Here is a 24,579-nt window from a genome sequence, read left to right as displayed (position 1 = left end):
TTTTTAGTGTCTGCTATGTACCAGAGACTGTTCTAGGTGTCAAGATAAGAGTGGTAACAAAAGAGAACAGGTTCTTGACTTCGTGAATTGTGGAGACAGAGGTTAAGTCAGGTTGGTCAGAACATGGGATACAAAGCAGGGTAAGTAGAGAGAATATGCTTTGGTGTCATTCTCTATTTCAAGAGTAGTGGGTGGTTTTCATATGACATACTAGTTCTGTGGACCCTTCCCGTAGATCTGGGTATAGGGCTGTGGATGCATGTTAGTGATCACTACTATAGGTGCAGTGAGGAATGGGGCTTGTATAGTTTGGAACCAGACCTAAATTCAAGTTCTAACTCTGGCACTTACTAGACAAGTTTCGGGAGAGTTATTTAACGACTGTGAACTCATTCCCTCTTTGGTAAATATGGGGAGAATTGACAGGGTTGTGAAAATTAAAAGCTCCAAAAGATGCTCGTTAAGTACGTATTCTCCCTATCTTTCTCTCATTTTAGTTTTCTTATACATAAAATGGGTATATGCTACTAGCCTTGTCTATTGTTGTGAGAACTAAATAAATGAAATAAATATGTGAGACTACTTTAATACAGTCTCTAATGTGATTTTACAATGTGTTATTTCTGGAAAGGGAAGATTTTCAGGCTCTCAGGCAGCTCTGGGGACTGGTAGAACTCATGGATTCTTCTAAAAATAGGAAGTCATGGACCCCCCCCCCCATTAGCAACCCAACATTCACATAATTTAGCTACTCTTTTGTGTTGTTTTCTCTCCTTTTTGTTGTCAGCCTCTAGCTAACCTACTGCTCCTAATCCCATCTCTTCTTCACATTCTCAAGAGAATCTACATGGGTCCACTTAGGCATTGATATTCTTTTGGGCAGTATTTTTCTACCCAACAACATCCAAACAGTTGATTGGCTTATGAAGTGGGTGCCCTTGCAACTGGTGTTTACTAGTGCTTCTTTTCATAGTAGCTGTTATGGCCTAGTCTGCCTTCCTTTAATGGGGGTATAGGGCAGGAGTTTCCTTCAAGGTGGCTGTGATTACTGCAGACACTAAAATGCAATGATTAAGGGAATTGGGATGTGTTTTAAGGTAGGAGACAGCCTTTGAAATTTCCTCAAGTGCAGATAATTATTTTTTCTTCATTTTTAAAATAAGATGTTAGTAAGTTATACTACTTCTTGAACTCAGTAAAATTATTATTGCTTGAAGAAAAGACTCAGTAAGCTTTCAGTTATTGGTAATTCAGTTGGTAAATTATTCTTGATAACTCAAAATTTCACCAATCTCTTAGAGACAACTTTGAATCAAAAAGATTTTCTTTTTGCCTAATATAAATCCTACTCAATTCTCTCAGCTTCTCATGTTTGATTGTTAAAATTTGTGAACTATTTCTTGAAACTATTTGACCATAGTCAACTAATATTTTAAAAGTACCTACTAATGTTTACAATATACACTCAGTATATTTGTCTAACAAAATTTTAACTCTTTCTCTTCTAGGTAATTTATCCTCAACATTCCAAACTCACTGATAGAGAAGTAAGTAAAACTATTGCTCTGTATAGTCTACAGTTTGTTAGTTTTTTTGGGGGGGTGTGTGTGTTTGTATTAATATATATATATATAGCTTTTGTTTTCTTTTTCAGAAAACCAATATTTGCTATTTGTCTTTTCCAGATTCAAATTCAGGTAACTATTTTTCATGTGGTGTTTCTGTTGAATTTTGTACTAAAAATACTGATTATACTGTTAATATATAGAAATCGACTGAAACAACATATTAGTATGCAAACTCAATTTCAGATCAACAAGTCAGTGATTTTGATTCCTAGTTATATAATGTCTAGTAATGTCTTGTTGATTGAAGTTGGTTCAGCTTTTAAAATAATTATTTTTTAATGTTGTAAAACACCAAGGAGCAGTAAACTGTTGAACTAGTGAAGAGATGGAAAATCAGTGACATTAGTATGTTTAGGTATTTGTAGTAAATAGTTTACTTTTAGTTTAGGATTTGAGTGAGAGCTTTCCAAGAACTCTGTAAAAGAAGTGAGTTTTAAAAAACAATGGGATGAATATGGTTCTAAAGCCATGACCACAAGTTATTTTCAGTAATATATTTGAGTTAATATATGTAAAGTACTTGAAATAGACATCTAGATAACACCATATAAGTGTTTGCTCTTATTTTAGACTTGGTTTTCCTGGTTGTTTTCAAACTTTCCCTTTGTGTGGTCTTAATTGTTGAAATCATTCAGGTTACCTCTTGTGTTTCATTTTTAAAAGAGCTTGACAGGCTTATGGTGATCAGAACATTCCAAAACAGCTTGTCAGACTTATGGTGATTAAAACATTCTGCTTCTATGATGACACACACAGGAGTTAGAAGCCTATGAAGCAAAGACTGTTCAGTTCCCTTTCCTTTTGAGGTTACTTCTAAAACATTTGGAGCTCATTTTAATGAAATATATTAAAAAATGTGCTACTATGGTAAAAAAAAATAAAGTAAAATAAAATAAAAAGTTGCCTTTGAGAAAGCCCAGTAGGGTGTTTATTCTGATGTGGAATTATTGGAATCCTTTAATATGTTTTGCCTACAAAGTCCACACATGCAGTTTTGTGTGGGGTGAGTGGTGGATTGGACTTCTAGGGCTCAGGGTAAGCTGAGCTGTGTGGATTGCAGGATAAGCTGATTATGTGATTGGAGTTCCAGTAGAATTTACTGTATACTCTTCTCTCTCAGACCATAGTTGGTTTTCATGGATTACTTGCATTTTCATATCTCTACATGAACATCAAGGCTCAGAAGTTAATTATATGGTATTCAGATAGCCTTTCCATTTCCAGTTTTGTCGTTAGTCTCTCCATGCATCATTTTCTTTCTTTCTTTCTTTTTTTGGGGGGGGGGTATAATTTTTATTTTTGCTTTTTCAAAATTTATTTTAATTGTTATTCAAGTACAGTTTTCTGTCTTTTACTCCGATCCCAGCCCACCCCATCCATGCATCATTTTCTTATTGAAAGTTAATCTCAAGTGTAAATCTATATAAATCAAAATTTGATCAGTATTTCAGAAATTTGAGTGACCTACAGATGTTTTTTAATGCTTTTTAAATAAGATCTGCATCGAATGAAGTGTGGTTCATTTTATTTGAAGAATGGTTAGAACTTAGAAATAAAATTGACAGAAGATTTTAAAAATAGGTACTTTGCCCTCTTAACAGATGAATGTTAATCTAGATAGCAAGAGACTATGAGATTTGTATGTATTTGAGATCACTATTCTTATTTGTGAATATTCAAAGAGTTTGTTTCACTTAAGTTGAATGGAAGTTGGGATTACTGTGCCAACTTTGAAATGGATTTAATTTTTTCCTGAAATAGCTTGTATTGTCATGGAAGGAAATGTAGGCACAGTAGAGTAGCTTTAGGAAAGTCTAGGTTTTGTTTTCATGGTGCATGCTTTTAAAAAGCCAAAGAACATTTAGACCCTGTTATGCTATACAGGTAAAGAGGAATACTTTTGGGATTCCCATTAGAATGATTCGCCAGTCCTGTACCTCCTCTACCCCCTACCATCACACATACACCCCCCACCCCAGATCTTATGACTTTAGAAATTGTTTGTTTTTAGGTTTCTATCTCTTATTTCATTTGAATGGCTTTTATCTTTAGGAGCCCAAGTTTAAAGTATGCCTACTCTTTGACAACTATTTGTCAGGATTTTTTTTTATCCTTATTGTTTATCATTGACATCATTTGGATACAGGCATTCCTGAGGCTTAAGCTGTGATGGGGACCCAAGGACTATAACCACTGTATTTTAAACATGTCCATAGAGAAAACTCAGCATTAGTAATGTTTTAGGTAATGATGAATTCAAGAGAAGGATTAATCCTTGCTCTGGTGGATGCAGACAATATTTGTCTCAACAGATTTCTTCTTTCTAATAGCAGGGACATCATCATGTGCTTTACACTTCCCAGTGCCAAAAGCAGTGCTTCTCACACCACCAGTTGAAAGGCCAGTTGGTTTTTTTTTTTAATTTCCCACATTGTAGGCCAATGCTTTTATAAAATACAGTTTAAAGGAATTACTAGAAAATGAGGGGAGAAGACAGAAAAATGCAAAGTAAAATTCCAGATTTGTCACGACATTATCAAATTGATGTAAGAGTTTCTAAATGCTTACTCTCAACTTGGATATTTAATTCATGATGGACCAGTTATAAGAATTTGTAGACTGGCATCAGTGTATGGATTACACCTGGAGAAGACTAGGTTAAAAGTCCTGTTTGTCATCAGTTCCAACTCGACCACTTTAATCACAGGGAGAGTGACTACAAAGAACTGGAGGCTAAGGAAGGGTAGGGCTAGTGCTTGAGGTGTCATGTTTTATCTCCATCTTATGCATTCTGATCTGCTCTATAGCTGTACTTGTACTAATATACAAATAATCTTTAAAACTGTCTGTTCCCTTTAGGAAAAACATGTAAGCTTTTTTCCTCAAATCTCTAAATGATATTTTAGTTACAGGAAGTATGTTTACCTTTAGCTTTGTAATCTCAGTGTAATTGGTAGATATAAAAGAAGCTTGCAAAATACTCTGTGCCCTTGATATTTTAAAATGAAATGAGACTTCTGGCATACCACACTGCATTCATATTGGAGGAGCTATGACTGAAAGGACTGGCTGCTTACTTGAATGAACTGTATTGCACAGAGTACAATGAGTTTAAGAATTCCATGATCTGAGAGGCATTTTTCAGAAGGGCTTGTTTTTTGACCTCCCCAATTGGCAGAGAAGTAACTTTTTTTTAAAGATTTTATTCATTTATCTTTAGAGGGGAAGGGAAGGAAAGAGGGAGAGAGAAATCAATGTATGGTTGCCTCTCATGTGTCCCCTGCTGGGAACTGGCCTGCAGCCCAGGCATGTTCCCTGACTGGGAATCAAACCGTAATCGTCTGGTTCACAGGCTCGCGCTCAATCCACTGAGCTATACCAGCCAGGGCAGAAGTAACATTTTTTAAAAAAGCCTTATTGAGCTACTGATCACCCATGTGAAATACATAATTCAGTGATTTTTAGTACAAAGTGATTACTACAGTGATTACTACTAATCACTTTAGTACAGTGATTTTTTTTATTCACAACATCATGCAACTATCACTACAGTCAAATTTAGAAAATATTCATCACCCAAAAAGAAACTCCATATTCTGCCTTGGCTGGTGTGGCTCAGTGGACTGAGTGGCAGCCTGCGAACTGGAAGATATCTGGTTCATTTCCCAGTCAGAGCAAATGCTTGGGTTGTGGGCCATGTCCCCAGTGGGGGGCATGTGAGAGGTAACCAATTGATGTGAATCTCGTATATCAATTTTTCTCTCTCTCTGTTTCTCCCTTTCTTCCCCTATCTCTAAAATAAATAAACAAAATCTTTTTTTAAAAAGGCTTATATTGTAAAACAAACAAACAAACTCTATACACTATTTTCCTCACCCAAGTCTCCCACGACAATCCTGGACAACCACTTACCTACTTTCTGTTTTTATGGATTTACCTGTTTTGGATATTTTATGTAAATGGAAGTAGTATTTTAAAGTCTGTTTTGACTTGAAAGAGCCAATATGATGTAGTAGTGGTCAAGAGGACCAGCTCCAGAGTTACACTTCTTGGGTTAAAATTATTGCTCTTCCATTTAGCAGATTTATTTCTTTGGATGGTTACATAACTTTTCTGTGCTTTGGTTTGCTCCTCATAAAAAGGAATAGTAATGGGAGTTACTGGAGAAGCATGATGACCAAAGTAGTTAATATGTCTAAAGCATTTAGAACAGTACCTGGAATAAAGTAAGCACTTAATGAGTATTAGTGATCAACTCATATATTGGAAGGGAAAAATAACTTATGCAATAGTGACAAAATAATGAAAATAATTTTGATCCAGGATTCTCTTTGATTTCTGTTTTAGAATTTAGTTATTTGGAAACAGATGGTGGGGGAAGATTATAGAAATTTCTTTGGTTTAAAGAGTATTGGATTAGACTGAACAAGATGGAGGCATAGATAAACATGGCTCGTCTCCTTTTACAGCAATAGCAAAAATTAAAACTAAAATACAAAACAACTAACACCCAGAATCATCAGAAAATTGAGCTATATGGAAGTCCTACAACAAAGGAATTTGGGAAGTCACCTTCAGATGCATATGAGGGGCAGAGACACGGAATAGGTGGTCCCACATCTATGTGTAGTGGATAAAAATCGTGAGGGATACCTCATTTGGGAGTGAGGGAACCCAGCCCCTCATCAGACCACCCAGCCTAGGGTTCTAGTGCCAGAAAGGAAAGTCTCCATAACTTCTGGTGGTAAAAACCAGTGTCGTTTGGGGTGGTGGGAGAAACCAAGGAATTCTTGGGTGTCTTCCTCTTAAAGAGCCTGAAACAGATTTAGGACTTATGCAGACTCACTCCCTTTGGGCTCCAGCACTGTGGCAGTAGCTAGAAGGGAACCCCTGAAGGCTGGTCACCATCCATTGTCCCTTTTCTGAGCAGACCCCACACAGGGAAACAGAGCAGAAACACCATATTTGAGACTTTATCAACCTGGTTCACACTGGTTGTCCCACCCTGGTGATTACCTAAGGCTCTCCCCCATCCAACTTATGGATGTGCTTTTCTACAATAGGCCATGCTACTAAGACAGAGTCAAAGCAGCTCTACCTAATATGTATAAGTAAATACAGAGAGGCTGCCAAACTGAGGAGATAAAGAAATATGGTCCAAATGAAAGAACAGAACAAAACTTCAGAAAAAGGACTAAACAAAATGGAGAAAAGCAATCTATCAAGATACAGACTACAAAACATTGGTTATTAGGATGCTCACAGAACTCAGTGGGTACTTCATGAAAAAGACCCAGGCAGAAATGAAGGTTGCATTGAGTGAAATAAAGAAAATCTACAGGGAATCAACAGTGGAGTGGATGAACCCGAGAATCAAGTAATTTGGAACATAAGGAAGAAATAAACAATAATCAGAACAGCAGGAAGAAAAAAGAATCAAAAAAAAAAAAAAACAAGGATAGGCTAAGGAACCTCTGGGACAACTTCAAATGTACCAACATTCGAATATTTCATAAGGGTGCTAGAAGGAGAAGAGGAAGGGCAAGAAATTGAAAACTTACTTGAAAAAATGAAAATTTTCCTAATTTGTGGAAGGAAATAGACATACAAGTCCAGCAAGCACAGAAACTCCCAAAAAAGATGGACCCAAAGAGGATCATACCAAAACACATCATAATTAAAATGCTAAGGGTTAAATATAAAGAGAGAATCTTAAAAGCAGCAAGACAAAAGCAGAGAGTTACCTCAAAAGGAGTTCCCATAAGACTGTCAGCTGATTTCTCAAAAGAAACTTTGCAGGCAAGAAAGGGCTGTGAAGAAGTATTCAAAGTGGTCTGAGGCAAGATGGTGGAAGAGAAAATGGAAGAAGCCACAATAACCTCCTCCCAGGACCAATCTGGAATTACAACTGAATTGTGGAGAAATCACCTGGAACAAACAACTGAAAAATAGTGAGAGAGAAGCCTTTTAATAATCTTGGATACAAAGAATCATATTCAGGACAAACTGACTGGTAAGGAATGCGGTGGAGACTTGAGAAGGCTGGCAGGGTGCCCAGAGGCGGCAGCAGCATCAGAGGAATAATTAAGCAACTGATTGGATCCCCCTGAGAAGTGTGGGGTCTAAACCCTAAACTGGGATCCCCAGCCTAGAGCACTGGAGCCCCAAAATCATACATATAACAACCAGCAGCGAAAAGTGGCAGGTTTACTCACTGCCAGAGACAGACAGCTGGAGACACAAAGAGTTGTTTAAAGTGCCAATGCACAAATTTTCATTTGCAGCCATTTACCCTGGGCTCCAGCAAAGGCAGGGGCTGAGTGGGCTAGAAACAACTGAGGAGAGACGTGAGACGGAAACCTTGGGGAGAGCTGAGAGAATAGACTCTGGGATCCCATTGCTGAGTCAGCCCCCATGCAGCAGCAGCCATTGTGCTCCCGCAACCACTCCCCTTAGAGCAGCAGCAGCAGGAGGAAAAACAATAGCTCCAACACCAGGAGGGATTCTGTCCAGCCCTATGGGGCTTAAGCCTGACTGCTGAATGCAGAGTGACTAGATTAACAACTGAAGGAGATAGCCACAGATAGTAGATTCCTGGCAGTCTCAGAGGAGGCTGCCTAAAGTCAGACAGGGTCAACATCTGAAATCACTGGAGATGGATCTGGAAAGAAAAAACAGTGGTAAATACTAGAGGCTACTGAGATGAAACCCACTATGGTTTTTCTTTCATGATTATTGATATTTTCTTTCCTGCACAGTTTTTTAACATTCATTTCTTGTTGAACAAGTTTGTGCCTATTAAGTAACTAGATTTTGTACAATAGTTTATTTCTCTCCCTTCTTATAATAGTCTTAACCTCTTTACTCCCTTATTAGTACCAGTTCCTTTACTGTTGATAGTGGGATTTCGGGGTGGGGGGAGTTATTTTTGTGATGTGGCTGTGTTCCTGGGGTTTTGTGGTTTTGTTCTGGCAGCACCTACACAACAGCATACCAGATGTGCTGAGCGGAGTGACCTTCAGTCAACCAGCTAGAGGGAAGGACCCACCAGAGAATGACCCAACAGCAATCAAAGCCCATTTACATTCAGAGAGCCAGCATAAAGGGCATCCCAGAGCATCAAGTTCAGCAGATCAACAAGACTGCCCCACTAGATCTCACAGGTCTCCTACTATAGGAGTTCACACCATAAACTCAGGGAGTCAAAACAGATCAATTTAAGAAGCAGAGGCAAACACGAACAGTCTCACAAATAATGGAAAGACAAAGAAACAACCCCAAACAAAAGGAAAGGAATCCTTAGAAAGTGCTAAATGAAATAGAGGCAAGTCAGCTATCAAATACTGAGTTCAAAACAATGGTTATCAGGAAGCTCAATGACCTCATTGAGAATTACCAACAACTACAGGGAAGCTGCAAGGAATTTACTGCTAATTACACCAGTGTTAAATAAGGCATAGACAATGTCAACAAGAGCCAAGAGGAAATGAAGAATACAATTTCTGAATTGAAGAACACAGCAAAAGGAATCAAAAGCAGGGTAGATAAAGCAGAGGATCAAATCAGTGAGCTGGAGGACAAGGTAGAAAAGCTCCCAGAAAGAGCAAGAAAAACAAAAAAGACTCAGAAAGAACGAAGAGGTGTTAAAGGAACTGTAGAACAACATAATACATAATAATAGCCATATAATAGGGATACCAGAAGGGGAAGAAGAGGAACAAAAGATAAAAAACTTGTTTGAAAAAGTAATGATGGAGAACTTTCTTAAATTTGATGAGAGAAAAAGTCACACAAATGCAGGAAGCACAGAGGATCCCAATTAAGATGAACACACAGATGCTCACTCCAGGACATATAATGAAAAAGGTAAAATTCAAAGACAAATAATCTTAAAGGTAGAAACCGGAAGTAACATACAGGGGAGCTCAGATAAGGCTAGCAGCTGAATTCTCAATGGAAACATTACAAGCCAGAAGGAACTGGAAAGGAATATTCTAAGTAATGAAAAACAAAGGCCTACAACCAAGATTACTCTACCCAGCAAGGCTCTCAATTAAAATGGAAAACCGAATAAGGAGTTTCCCAGACAAAAGAAGGCTGAAAGAATATACCTCCACCAAACCAGCACTGCAAGGTATGCTAAAGGGACTCCTTTAAGAAGAGAAGAAAAAGAGTGAGAGTGAGAAAGAGAAACACAGGTCCAAAGGGAGTAAAATAGCAATAAATAAGTACCTATCAATAATAACCTTCAATGTAAATGGATTAAATGCTCCAATCAAAAGACATATGGTAGCTGAAAGGATAAGAAAACATGACCCACACATATGCTGCCTACAAGAGACCTACCTGAGAACAAAAGACCTACAGAGACTGAAAGTGAAGGGTTGGAAAAAATACTCCAAGCAAATGGACAAGGAAAAAAGGCCAGGGTAGCAATACTTATATCAGATGAAACAGACTTCAAAAGAAAGTCCATAAAAAGAGACACAAGGACACTTTGTGGTACTCAAGGGAAGAATACACCAAGAAGACATAGACATTATAAACAGATACGCACCCAACATAGGAGCACCTACATATATGAGGAAAGTCTTGGGCATTGTCAAGAAAGATATAGATGACAACATAATTATACTAAAGGATTTTAACACCTCACTGTCAAAAATGAATAGATCTTGCAAACAAAATACAAACAAGAACATTGTAGCATTGAACAATACCCTAGATCAAATGGACTTAACTGAGACACATAGAAACTTTAATCCCAAAGAAACAAAATACACATTCTTATCAAATACACATGGAACATTTTCAAAGATAGACCACATGAGAGGACACAAAACCAATAACAAGTTCAAGACTGCTGAAATCATATCAAGCATATTCTCAGACCACAAGGGACTGAAACCAGAAATCTCAAGGGGAAAACTCAAAAGCACATTTATGGAGATTGAATGGCATGCTATTAAACAATGAATGAATTAAGAATGAGATCAAGGAAGAAATAAAAAAGTTTATGGAAACAAATAAAAAGGAACTCACAACAATACAAAACTTATGGGAAACAGTGGAGGCAGTCCTGAGAGAGAAGTTCATAGCGATACAGGCCTGCCTAGAAAAGATAGAAACATTTCAAATAAACACCCTAACCTTACCTCCACAAGAACTGGAGGAACAACAACAAAGAGAGCACAGAGCAAGTAGAAGGAAGGAAATAACTTAGATCAGAGCAGAATTAAATGACATACAGACTAAAAGCACAATTTTAAGGATCAATAAATCCAGGAGCTGGTTCTTTGAAAAGATAAACAAAATCAACAAGCCTTTAAGCAGATTCTTCAAGATAAAAAGAGTACTCAAATAAATAGAATCAGAAATGAAAGAGGAGCAATTACAACTGATACCGCAGAAATACAAAGGATTGTAGGAAATTGCTATGAACAACTGTATGCCAAGAAATTTGAAAACCTGGGTGAAATGGACAAATTTCTAGGAAAAATATAATTTTCTAAAACTGAATGAAGAAGCAGCAGAAAGCCTGAACATACCAATAACAGCTGATGAAATTGAAGCAGTAATGGAAAAAGTCCCAGCACACAAAAGCCCTGGATTGGATGGTTTCACAGAAGAATTTTACAAAGCATTTAAGGAAAAGCTAACCCCTGTTTTTCACAGACTATTCCAAAAAATCTAAGAAGATGAAAAACTCCCAGACTCTTTTTATAAAGCCAGCAACATCCTAATCCCAAAACCAGATAAAGACACAACAAAGAAGGAAAACTATAGGCCAATATCACTGATAAATAGACACTAAAATCCTCAACAAAATATTGGCAAACCACATCCAGCAATACATTAAAAAGATCATACACCATGACCAAGTCGGATTCATCCCAGGGATGCAAGGATGGTACAATATTTGCAAATCAATAAACAATTCATCACATAAACAAAAGGAAAGACAAAAATCACATGATTATATCAATAGATGTGGAAAAAACATTTGAGAAGGTACAGCACCCATTTATGATAAAAACACTCAGCAAAATGGGAATAGAGGGATCATTCATCCACTTAATAAAGACCATATAGGCAAAACCTACAGCCAACATCATACTCAATGGGCAAAAACTAAAAACTTTCCCACCAAGGTCAGGAACAAGACAAGGATATCCACTTTCACCTCTTCTATTCAACATAGTATTGGAAGTCCTAGCCACAGCAGACAAGAAAAAGATAAAAGGTATCCAAATTGGAAAGGATGAAGGAAAATGGTCATTGTTTGCAGATGACATGATAGTGTACATAGAAAATCCAGTAGACCCCACCAAAAAATACTTGAGCTAAGAAGTGAATTTGTCAAAACAGGATACAAAGTGAATAATTCGAAATTGAAGGCATTTTTGTATACCAACAGGAAAATATCGGAAACAAAAATCCCATTTGGTACAGCAACCAGAAAAATAAAGTACCTAGTAATAAACCTAACCAAGGAGGTAAAAGACCTGTACTCAGGAAACTACGTAACACTGAAGAAAGAAATTAAGGAAGACACAAATGAATGGAGGCAGGTACCATGTTCATGGATTAGATGAGTTAACATCATCAAAATGTTCATACTTCCCAAAGCAAGTTATGAATTCAACACAACCCCTATTAAAGTACCAATGACATAATTCTCAGATATAGAACAAACATTTAAAATTCATATGGAACTATATATGACCCTGAATAGCCACAGCAATTTTCAGAAAGAACTACGAAGTAGGAGGGATCACATTGCCTAACATCAAACTATATTACAAGGTCACTGTAATCAAAACAGCCTGGTACTGGCATAAGAACAAACATATAAATCAATGGAACAGAATAGAGAGGCCAGAACTGTACCCGAGTCTCTATGGTCAATTCATATTCAACAAAAGGGGCAGATGTATAAAGTGGAGTAAAAATAGCCGCTTCAACAAATGGTGTTAGGAGATCTGGACAGCCACATGCAAAGAAATGAACTTACCAATTTACACCATACACAAAAATAAACTCAAGATGGATAAAAGACTTAAATATAAGTCGCAAAACCAGAAAAGTCCTAGAGGAGAACATAGGCAGGAGAATCTCAGATATTTCATGCAGCAATATCTTCACGAGTATGTCCACTTGAGCAAGGGATATAAAGGAAAGAATAAATGGACTTCATCAAAATAAAAAGCTTCTGCATGGCTAATAAAAAACATCAGCAAAATGAAAAGGAGACCAACGTATACAGTAATGTATTTGCTAATGATACCTTGGACAAAGGTTTGATCTCCAAACTGTGAAGAATCCACACAACTCCATTTCGGGAAGACAGATAACACAATTAAAAAATGGGCAAAGGATCTGAACAGACAGTGCTTTAAGGAGGACATACAGAGGACCAGAGACATATGAAAGGGTGCTTAGCAACACTAGCCATCAGAGATACGCAAGTTAAAACCACAATGAGATACAACTTCACTCCAGTCAGAATGGTTGTCATAAGCAAATCAACAAAGAACAAGTGCTGGAGAGGTGGCGAACAGTGAACCCTAGTACACGGTTGGTGGAATGCAGAGTGGTGCAGCCTCTGTGGAAAACAGCATGGATTTTCCTGAGAAAACTAAAAATGGAACTGCCTTTTAACCTGGCAGTTCCACTGCTGGGATTATACTAGGAATCCTGAAACACCAATTCAAAAGAACCTATGCACCTCAGTGTTCATAGCAGCACAATTTACAATAGCCAAGTGTTGGAAGCAAGCTAAGTGCATGTCAGAAATGAGTGGGTAAAAAAACTGTGGTACATTTGCATGATGGAATACTATGCAACAGAAAGAAATAAGGAGCTCCTATCCTTCATGACAACATGGATGGATCTGGAGAGCATTATGCTAAGTGAAATAAGCCAAACAGTGAAAGGCAAACACCATATGATCTCACCTAAAAGTGGAAGCTAATGAACAAAACAAACAAGCAAGCAAAATATAACTAGAGGCATCAAAATAAAGAACAAACTGACAATAACCAGAGGGGATAGGGAAGGGCACAATGTGGGGGAAATGGGCAGGGTCATCAAGGAACATGTATAGTATAAAGAACACATGGAGAGTTCCAAAGTGGAGTAGGATCAAGGTTGGGAGGTGGGGAAGTGGTGGGGGGAAAATAGAGACAACTGTACTTGAACAACTTAAAAATAGAAAAAAATCAGTTTTCATGTTCATCACACATAATGTTTCATGACTAAAACCAAATTGCTAAGTTTGTAATTTTGTTTTATTCTTTAGTGTACATTTTTAAAAAATAATGTTTTAAAAATTACAATTGACATAGAATATTACCTTAGTTTCAGGAATACAACACAGTGATTAGACATTTATATAACTTACAAAATGACCACCCTAATAAATCTGTTACCCATCTGGCCCTACACATAGTTATTACAATATTGTTGACTCTATTTCCTATGCTGTAGGTAATTATTTTGTTTAAAAAAAAACAGACTTTTTACTGACATATAACCTGCACAAAAATGTGTGCATATCAAAAGGCTGTGCATGAAGCTTTTGTGAAATGAATGAACCCATGTAACCAACATGCAAATCAGGAAATGAAATGTTACCAAATCTCCCACTTTTGCTTCCTCCCAGTCACCACTTTTCTCATGGTAAATACCACCTTCATTTCTAACACTAATTAGTTCTGCTTTTTTTCTAACTTTATATAATTGCAACCATCTAAAATGTACTAGTTCATGTCTGCCTTTTTTTATTCAACATTATGTTTCAGAGCCTTAATCAATGTGCTGAGGATAGAAACAGTTTGTTTATTGTTGCTTTATGTTCCATTATATGAATATATGATGTATTATGTTATAATAGATATGTCTTGTTTTTCTATTTTATTGTTTTAAAATAAAACTATGAGAATTTTATTTAAAACATAAGATTTTAAAAAGTATTCAAGGTGATGAAAAGCAAGGACCTACAATCTAGATTACTCTAGAGCAAAGCTATCATTTAAAATTGAAGGGGAGATAAAGTGCTTCGTAAACAAGGTAAAGCTAAAGAAGTTCATCATCACCAAGCCATTATAATGTGAAACGTTAAATGGACTTATTTAAGAAAAATAAGATCAAAACTATACATTTTAAAATAGCAATAAATTCACAACTATCAGCAATTGAATCTAAAAAACAAACTAAGCAAACAAGCAAAATCAACAATCATAAATACGGAGATGATAAACCACATAGATATGATAACCCGCATTTGGAGGGTTATCAGTTGAGGGGGGGAAAGGGAAGAATGAAGGAAAAGATGCAGGAATTAAGAAACATAATTGGTAGGTACAGAATAGACAGGGGGATATTAAGAACAGTGTATGAAGTGGAGAAGCCAAAGAACTTACGTGCATGACCCATGGAAATGAACTAAGGCAGGATTGCCAGAGGGAATGGATGGTGCTGGGTGGGATAGGGCAAAGGGGAAAAATTGGGACAACTGTAATGGCATAATCAATGAAATTCAAAAAAAAAGAAGAAAAATGGAAACTACTTCTATACTAACCAAAGGGAAATGATTAAGAATAATTTGGCACATGTACTTAATGGAGTGTGTTTATGAATCTATGGTGAAGTGAACATGCTATTAATTAATTAATTAAAAAACCAGAGATACCCCCCAAATAAAATGTTGCGTTATTTGGTTTTCTAGGCTAGTAAAGATTGTGTTAGATTAATTTAAATAGAACTTTTTCTAAAGCTGTGGGGTCTTAATGAGCAGATTTTTTGTTTCCTTAACACTTGGTACTGTCATGAGAAAGGGTTTATGCTGCTCTTCATCAAGAACTAATGGTAAGGTGTATTTTCCTTAGATAACTGTCATTTAATCTTAAAATTTGTGCAAATTAATCTTCATACCTTGGTTAATATAAAGAAGAAATCATTTCCTTTAAAATGTCATTTCAATTTTATGCTAGTCAGAAAGCTGTGACACGCATAGCATAACTTGTAGGTATATTTCGAGCTTTGTAGATTTTTTGCTTTCTTAGTGCATATATTGGGTAAGATACTTGATTCTTGGTTAAGTAGAGTTGTAGGTCTCTTACAGGCTTTTATTTGAGAATCATTGAATATAACTGCTGGAAGTGACTTTAAGTGATGATCTCATGGTACCCCTTATTTTTTGTTAAGGAAATTGACAACCTTAGGTTAATTAGAAGGCTAATTATTGATGGTCCTGGGACTAGATCCCATTGCTTGTGGCTTCTTTTTCCTCAGATCATAACATTTTCCTGAAGAATACATTCATTTAACCATCTTTCACATGTAATCATTATGTTGTGTATGTAGAACTGCAGTCATTTGTTAGTAGATAAACTGACCATATATATTTGTTTATAATGAGCTTGTGGGGAATCAGGATTGCTCTTCCCCTAAAGTATCATTTTCTGCAAGGCAAATGTGAAAAGTCTGGTTGCCAATCTGTAATGCCTCCTTGCCTATGGATAATAATGGTGAGGTCAGGATGGAGAACAAAGGTTCTCGACAAGATCAGATTAGGAGTTGATCCTTTAATAATCTTTCATACGTGAATGGACAGATTATTAAGACATAAAATGGGAACCATTTACCTCAATTCACAAGGACTCTATTAAAGCCTTTTTGCCCTCCTCAAGTAGCTTCTTGACTAATTCTTTACAGCTTGTGGGTGCAGCTGGTCACTGGAAAGTTCTCACAGCATGCCCATGATTTGAGAATGGAGCCAGGTGGGTAGGGGTTTAAGGCTAAGGGAGCTTCATTATTTCCCTTCCACAAAGCTTAGCATTCCTTGCATTTTTCAGATGCTACAATATTTCTTTCTTAAAATCCATTGCATTTTCCTGTTCTATCTTAATGTCTCAGAGAAATTAGTTTGTACTTCTCAGTTGATTTTTAAAAAGACAGTGTTTCTAAAAAGAAAAAGTAAACCATCAGCATATACATCTGTTGAACTAAAACAGTGCTAGAAGTATTTTTTTTTCAGGTTTCAATTGTTTTCCTTGTATTTAAGCTATCTGCTTTAAAAAGTAAAGAAACTAGCCCTAGCTGTAGCTCAGCAGATTCAGCGTGGGCCTGTGAAGCAAAGGATCACCAGTTCGATTCCCAGTCAGGGCACATGCCTGGGTTGCAGGCCAGGTCCCCAGTAAGGGACACATGAGAGGCAACCACACATTAATGTTTCTCTTCCGCTCTTTCTCCTTCCCGTCCCCTCTCTCTAAAAATAAAAAAAAAAAAGTAAAGAAACTAAGATGAGCCACCTTGCAGTTTCCCTTGTTTCTTCCCTGCACCACCAAAGATATATTAATTTCTATAATTGAATTTAGGTATACATACTGGGTTGCTTTTTAAAGAACCCAAACATACTATCAAGTTTCTACTTCCTTTGTTGAGAACTTCATGTGCTAAAGTACTTCTGTGCATAATGATAAGTAATAATAAAGTCCTGAGTACATTTGATATTTAATAATATCTAATTAATTTTAAATATAGTAAGCAGGAAAAATTTGAGTGATAAGCTACTTCATGTGTCTTTTACTTTTTATAGTATTCACAGTTTTTTGTAATTACTGCCTGACAGTTTAGGTAAAGTTAACGTGTTTCAAGTGTTTTGCTAAAATGATTAAAGGTTAAAAGTTTATTTTTAATTAAAATGATTAAAGTAGTAAGTTTATCATTGGCCTCTTCCATTAGGATGTCTTGTTTTAAAAAGTCTCATTGTAACCCTCACTTGTGTGGCTCAGTGGGTTGGGTGTCATCCTGCAAACCATAAGGTTGCTGGTTCGATTCCTGGTCAGGATACATGCCTGTGTTGTGGGCTGAGTCCTTGGATGGGGCCATGTGAGAGGCAGCCAGTTGATTCTTTTCATGTACATTGATGTTTCTTTCCCTTTCTTTCTCCCTTCCTTCTTCTCTCTCTAAAAAAGAAATGAATAAAGTCATTTTTAAAAGTCTCATTGTGAAATACAAAACATATATAAGCTCCAAAAGACCCCCTCAGGTCCCCTCCCAAATGTAACCACCACTATCCTAGTTCTTATAGTAGTAAGTTTCCTGCTTTTTTATAGTTTTATTACCCAACCATGTACCCCTAAACACTATAGTTTTGCCTGTTTTTTTAATAAACAACTATATAAATGAATTTGAACAATATGTATAATTTTGTACTTGGCTTCTTTTGCTCATTATTGTATTGTGAGTGCATTACATACAAACAGTTTTTTAAAAATTTTAATTACATGGGGAAAATGGAATAGGAAAAATAATAGAGGGACTTAAGAGTTCAAATGCATGTTTTACTAATGGCTTTGCCTCTAACCAGTGAAGATGACTTTGAGCAAGTCACTTGGACTCTCATGATCTCCTCTTTTTCTTTTCTAAAACATGACAGAATGGTTGTAAATGGTTTCTAGGACCCCTGCCACTCTAACATTTGATGAAACTGGATAAATACGTGTTACACTGTGCTGTCCTTAATTTCATTTATTTTTGTTTTCATTAGGTTGTCTTGGAGATACCCAGTTTTGTTTTAGATTTCGACAGTCTTCTGGCAGAAGGGTGTCACTGCATTGTTTCCTGGATCAATTTGACAAAGATTTACCAGTTTACTTAAAGGTTGGAAAAATAGTAATAGAAGAATGTCCATGTGAGAGGAAACTTTAAAACTCAGTTACTTATTATAGCCTTCAGAAATATTTTGCCTTTGTTTTGTCAATATAGCACACTGATGGATTCCCTGAGTCTGATTCATAAAGATTCAGTGTGTGAATGAAAGAGACTTTATAAAGTTACTGTTCTTGAAACGTAATGCCCATTGTGAATTATAGAAATTTATTTCTTTCATTTGTGAATAATTCTGTTCAGATGTGGAGGTAGGGTGGTACTATACCAGTTAATATCATCCAGAGTCAAAAATTCCCCGTGGTAATCCCTACCTACTTTATGGTAGAATTATAGTTCTCTTTTTGATTTTTTAATAAGCCTTGTTTTATACTTAGTGTTTATTAAAAATACTTTTAATGATTCGGATGATTCCAGACTGTAGGTTTCTGTTTCTTCATGCACACATGTAGTGTGCATGAAGAATATTTTCATGTGAATGTCCTATCAGACATTCAATATGAACTTGACATAGTTTGCCTAAAATCAGCATTTACAGTTTACCTACTTGATTCCACTAATTACAGGAACCCACTTCTAGTTAGCAAAGGTATTACCTTTGAAATATCTGTTACAGCCATCTACTCCTTTCCATGACCTTTTACTATCACTATTAACATATTGTTTCAACTGATGATAATAGCTACATTTATTAGAACTTTTTATATTCTAGGCACTGTATTAATGAGCATATATTATTTCATTAGTCTTCCCTGTATTGCTCTGAGAGCATTCCTTTTACAATTGAGGGAATTAGGGCTGTCGAAGTTATGAAATTTGCCCAAAGACATTCCAAAGACATTCCAACATCTTACACAGTGTTGCCAGCCAAAATGTACATATATATTACCTAAAGGTAAATAAAATCTAAAATGACTACCTATTATTTAATGAATAAAAAGCTAATTATCATTGCTGTTTTCTTGTCCTCACTTTTTGGGCCTTCCAAAATAAGGCCTTTACCTTTCCAGTTTCCAACTTTATACCCTTTCTATACATGTGTCATATTTTAGCCAAAATGAACTACTTTTATCTTGCTTTTTCCTCGGGCTAGCTTGTGCTTTTTTTGTGTGTGTGTGTCTCTTTGTTTTTGCTGAAACTCCTATACCTCTAAACCTGGAATGTCTTTGTCTTTGTTTAAATCATATGCATCCTTCAATGCCCAATTTAAAATCAGCTATCTCCATGAAATCTTTACTGAGCCACATAGAGATAATCTCTTCCCCTTTGGCCTCTCTGTAACACTTTGTGTTTTTTTCATGGTACCTGAGCTCCTATTTCATAATGGTCATTTTTGTACTTTTCCCTCTTATATTGTGATCTTCTTAAGCAACTGTGTCTTATGCATCTTTCTGTCTTCTCTAACACAATGCCTTGTTCAAAGTAGGTGGACAATAAGTATATATTTAAAGAATAACAAAAAAGGAACTGAGCTATAATTTATTCTATTAGGATGTTAAAAGTTCTTAAGTTTTTTGGACTGTAAGCATCTTTCAAAGTACATGTTCATAAACATTCTAGTATTTCAGTATTATTGGGTAATAATAACTAGCTATGTAAGATTCAGATTGGAATGTAACTCCTTTTATTTTCTTTGAAATTTTATATTAGGATACCTCATTTTGTTAAGACTGACAAAATGTGGGCACGACTTTAAAAAAAACTTAATAAGACATTGTGGAAAAACAATTTGATTGTTTCCTAACTCCCTTTAACTAGTACAGATATGAATAAAGAACATAAGCAGAGTAAGTTATAGAGGGAAAACATGACTTTAGTATGATTATTTCATCTTAGTGCAAGTTAGCAGATTTTTATCTGGCCATTATTGCCATGGTTATTGTTTGTTTTGGTAGAAAAGCATAACTAGCTCTTTGTGTATACCTCATGACTCTGTTCAGGTTTATATGGGAACCTTATAATAAAGAATCGCTATGTATATGTAATTTTTTATTTGTCACTTTCTTATAGAAGGATCCTGCTTATTTTTATGGATATGTGTATTTCCGACAAGTTCGAGACAAAACTCTAAAAAGAGGCTACTTTCAGAAGGTAATTTTCATAGATAGTATAATAGAAAAAAAATTTTTATGCTGTGGTTAGAAAGATAGAAACAGAATGAATCGTCTTTGAAGCCTTTGATATTTTATTTTCAAATATACTAGAATTTATATTGTATTTTTATTTTTTTATAGAGACCTATTCCTAGGTTTTTACCTGCTATTGAATTTTACATTTCTGCTATATCTGTACTAGATTCCTGACAGTAAGTTACACTTTTTTATGAAACCATCAAAAGTCATAAGAATCTGCTTAATTTTAGAATAAGGGAAAGAATAAACAGTATAATATAGTTACAGCTAATAAAAACCTGCAGTATGGTTTTTGAGGAGTCAGTAAACATACCTCAGCAGTATCTTAGACATAGTTTTTACTCTAAACATACAATCTTTTACTTTCTTAAAAAAGGTTAGTTTATTTCAATTCATTCCCAGCTATTGGGACATACTTTTACCTTTTGTAACCAGAATATGCCCTGACCAGTAATTGGTACTGGATGGAAAGGTAAAAAATAGTTTTCAAGAAAATAGATTAAAAAAATAAGATTCGATTTTATATCTAAAATGATTAAACTGTAAAGTCACAATTTCTAAGTATGAGGCTATCACTTTTGAACTCTAAAATGCTGGGGGGAGGTAGGAGAGGGCAAAGTGGAGATAAATGGTGGTGGAAGGAAACTTGACTTGGGGTGGTAAATACACAATACCATATACAGATGCTGTATTTATAGAATTGTACCCTTGAAACCTATATAATTTAAAAAATTTTAAATCCTCACCCAAGGGTATGTTTATTGATGAGAGAGAGAGAAACATCATTGTGAGAGAGAAACATCCATTGGTTACCTCCTGTATGCACCCCAACTGGGTATTGAAACTACAACCTAGGTATGTGCCCTGACTGGGAATTGAACCCACAACTGTATTGTTGTATGTGATGATGCTCTAACCAACTGAGCCACCCAGCCAGGGTGAAACCTGTATAATTTTTTAAAATGTTCCGTAAGGGAGAAAGCTAAGATGGTGGCCTAGGTAAACAAGGCTCGCACCTTTGCACAACCACGTCAAAATTAACAACTAAACCAGGGGAAAACCATTATTCAGAAATGCCAGAAATCAAGCTGAGTGGGAGTATAATTCCTATAACTACAGAATTAAAGAAGAAATCACATTGAGACTGTGATTTCAATGTGGGAGGTGTAGACATAGTGGGACAGGTGGAGATAGAACAAGTGGTCTCATATCCACGTGTGGTGGATGGAAATTAGGAAGTATATCTTAGGAGCTAAGGGTTCCAGCCCTACAACAGGCCCCCCAGCTCAGCGTTCAAGTGCCAGAAAGGTAAGTCCCCATAACTTCCGACTGTAAAAACCAGTGGGGATTAAGGCTGTGGAAGACAAAAACTTGGATTCCTAGAGCTCCTCTTAAAGGGCCCATTCACAGAATTACTCAAGATTCATTCCCTCTGAGCTATAGCAACAGGGCAGCAGCTTTAAAGGCACTAGAGGCATATGGGGAGGAACTGAAGTGTCTGGGACCAGGGCAAGAGCGAGGGGGCAGCTTTCTCGCAGACAGAACTGCTGGCAGAGGCCATTTTTCTTTTCTGAGCCTTCCCCCCACAGAGCTGGCAGGTGGGCACCATCTCTGACTCCATCAACCTGTTTGCCCCACCCTGGTGATTCTCTGATACTCTGCCCCACCCAACTATGGGGCCCACCCAACTATGGGGCCCACCCAAGCTGTTTGCATTGGCTTCTCCTATGGATAGCTTTTTTTGGCTTTTGCTTCAGATTTTCCTAAATCTTCTCAAACAAGCAGCAGCTACCCTCAGTGAGCTTGGTACATTGTTATAAATAACCCCAGGCCTGGAACTAGCAGCAGCTGGCCTTGGGTCACAGCTTGGCCTACCTTGGGTATCTCCAAGCCCAGCACAAGTAGAAGCCATCTGCAGATAACTGTAGCTTATGCCAGGTGGCCTCAGATAAAAACACAGGTAATGGCTGACGTTGGCCTACATCTCCTGAGAAGCCCGAGAGCCTGCAACCCCAGTGGAAAGCTACAGACCATGACACAGTACCACCACTCAACCACCTCCACAAGTGACACATTCAAGGTGGAGACTCAGTAGGCACTAGAGCCCTGAAGAAGTAAGTTCTTCTCTGTGGAGCAGACCCCTGCACAGTTGATCCTTAACTGGTCAGTGGGTGGTCATGGTCACAGCCAGTACTTGTAGCTGATAGGCCTGAATAAATCTCTCCCATTGAACTGCCAATAGCAATCAAGGTTCAATTACAAGAGGAGGGTATACACAGCCCAAAAGCTGGGTGTACCTGGAGCTTGAGTGATATGGGAAGCTGTGCCACTGAACCGTACAGAGCACCTACTACATTAGGCCACTCTAACAAGACAGGGAGTCGTAGCCGCTCCATCTAATACATAGAAACAAATACAAGGAGGCTGCCGAAATGAGAAGACAAAAAAATATGGCCCAAATGAAAACAGAACAAAACTCCAGAAAAAGAACTAAACAAAATGGAGACAAACAATCTACTAGATACAGAGTTCAGATGCTGGTTATAAGGAGTCTCAATGAACTTGGGGGAAGAGCAGATGAATTCAGAGAACTTCAACAGCATAAAAGACATGGAAACCATAAAAAATAACCAGTCAGAAATGAAGGCTACCGTAACTGAAATGAAGAACAACTTACAGGGAATCAGCAGAGTGGATGACACTGAGATTCAAATCAGCGATTTAGAATGTAAGAAAGCAAAAAAAAAAAAAACAAAACACCCAATCAGAACAGTGAGAGACAAAAAAAGAAACACACAAAAATGAGGATATTGTAAGGAGCCTCTGGGACAACTTCAAATTCTCATCATGGGGGTACTGGGAAGAGAATAGAGCAAGAAATTGAAAACCTATTTGAAAAACTAAAGACAGAAAAACCTTCTTGATTTGGTAGGGGAAATAGACATGCAAGTCCAGGAAGCGCAGAGAGTCCCAAATAAGGTGAATTCAAAGAGGCCCACATCAACACTCACCATGATTAAACGCCAGAGGTTAAAGACAAACAACCTTAAAAGCATAAAGAGAAAAGGAGTTAGTTACCTACAAAGAGTTTCCATCAGACTGTCAGCTGAATTCTGGAAAGAAACTTTGCAGACTAGAAGGGGTTGGCAGAAAAATACAAAGTGATGAAATGCAGGGACCTACAACCAAGACTACCCAGTAAAGCTATCATTGAGATTCCAAGGGCAGATAAAGAACTTTCCAGACTAGGAAAAAACTGAAGGAGTTCAAAACCACCAAACTATTATTACATAAAATGTTAAAGGGACTTATTAAAGAAAATGAAGATCAAAAATATGTATAATAAAATGGCAGTAAATGTATATTTATCAATAATTGAATCATAAATAAATAGCAGATAAGCAGAAAAGATACAGAATCATAGATGCAAAGAATATTTTTAAGTATTTTTATTGATTATGCTATTACAGTTTTCCCTCTTTATCTCCCCTCCACCCTGCCCCCCAGTCTTCCAGCACCCCCTCTTTAGTTCACGTCCATAGGTTATACATGTAAATTCTTTGAGTCCTCTGTTCCCTGTATACCATTTTTTATTTCTCCCCATCTATTTTATGCCTGCTAAATATGTTTCTTGTTCCCTGTACCTTTCCCTCCCATTCCTCCCTTCCCCATTCCCATTGAACTCCCTCTGTATGATGTCCATTTCTATGATTCTGTTCCTGTTCTGGTTGCTGGTTTAGTTTTTGTTTTCATTGTTTTTCTTTAGGTTCATTTGTTGATAGTTGGGAGTTTGTTGTCATTTTATTCATATTTTTTATATTTTTCTTAGATTAGTTCTTTTAATGCTTCATGTAATAAGGGCTTAGTGATGATGAACTCCTTTAACTTGACCTTATCTGGGAAGCACTTTATCTGCCCTTCCATTCTAAATGAAAGCTTTGCTGGATAGAGCAATCTTGGATGTAGGTCCTTGCCATTCTTGACTTGGAATACTTCTTTCTAGCCCCTTCTTGTCTGTAAGGTCTCTTTTGAGAAATCAGCTGACAGTCTGATGGGAACTCCTTTGTAGGCAGCTCTCCTTATCTCTTGCTGCTTTTAGGATTGTCTCTTTGTCTTTAATCTTGGGTAACTTAATGATGTGCCTT

The 24,579-nt window shown here is 36.8% G+C and overlaps 1 protein-coding gene across 4 annotated transcripts in view; it reads left to right on the top strand.

Moving 5' to 3' along the window:
* The window catches only part of DENND6A (DENN domain containing 6A), a 65,619-nt gene that overhangs the window by 9,493 nt on the left and 31,547 nt on the right, over window positions 1-24,579 (top strand). For 3 of the 4 annotated variants that reach the window (XM_037040732.1, XM_037040730.1, XM_037040731.1), the window contains exons 2-5: window positions 1,509-1,547; window positions 1,655-1,697; window positions 18,184-18,296; window positions 20,313-20,393. In XM_037040732.1, the coding sequence (XP_036896627.1) occupies window positions 1,509-1,547; window positions 1,655-1,697; window positions 18,184-18,296; window positions 20,313-20,393 (276 nt within the window). The remainder of the gene's footprint in view (window positions 1-1,508; window positions 1,548-1,654; window positions 1,698-18,183; window positions 18,297-20,312; window positions 20,394-24,579) is intronic. The other variant, XM_037040733.1, reaches the window with a different exon arrangement.

This window comes from Sturnira hondurensis, unplaced genomic scaffold, assembly GCF_014824575.4.
Source record: "Sturnira hondurensis isolate 20B ecotype Veracruz unplaced genomic scaffold, ASM1482457v3 Scaffold0002840, whole genome shotgun sequence".
NCBI lineage: Eukaryota > Metazoa > Chordata > Mammalia > Chiroptera > Phyllostomidae > Sturnira > Sturnira hondurensis.
The sequence above is the reverse complement of the archived record's forward strand: the minus strand, read 5'-3'. Positions and strand labels throughout refer to the sequence as shown.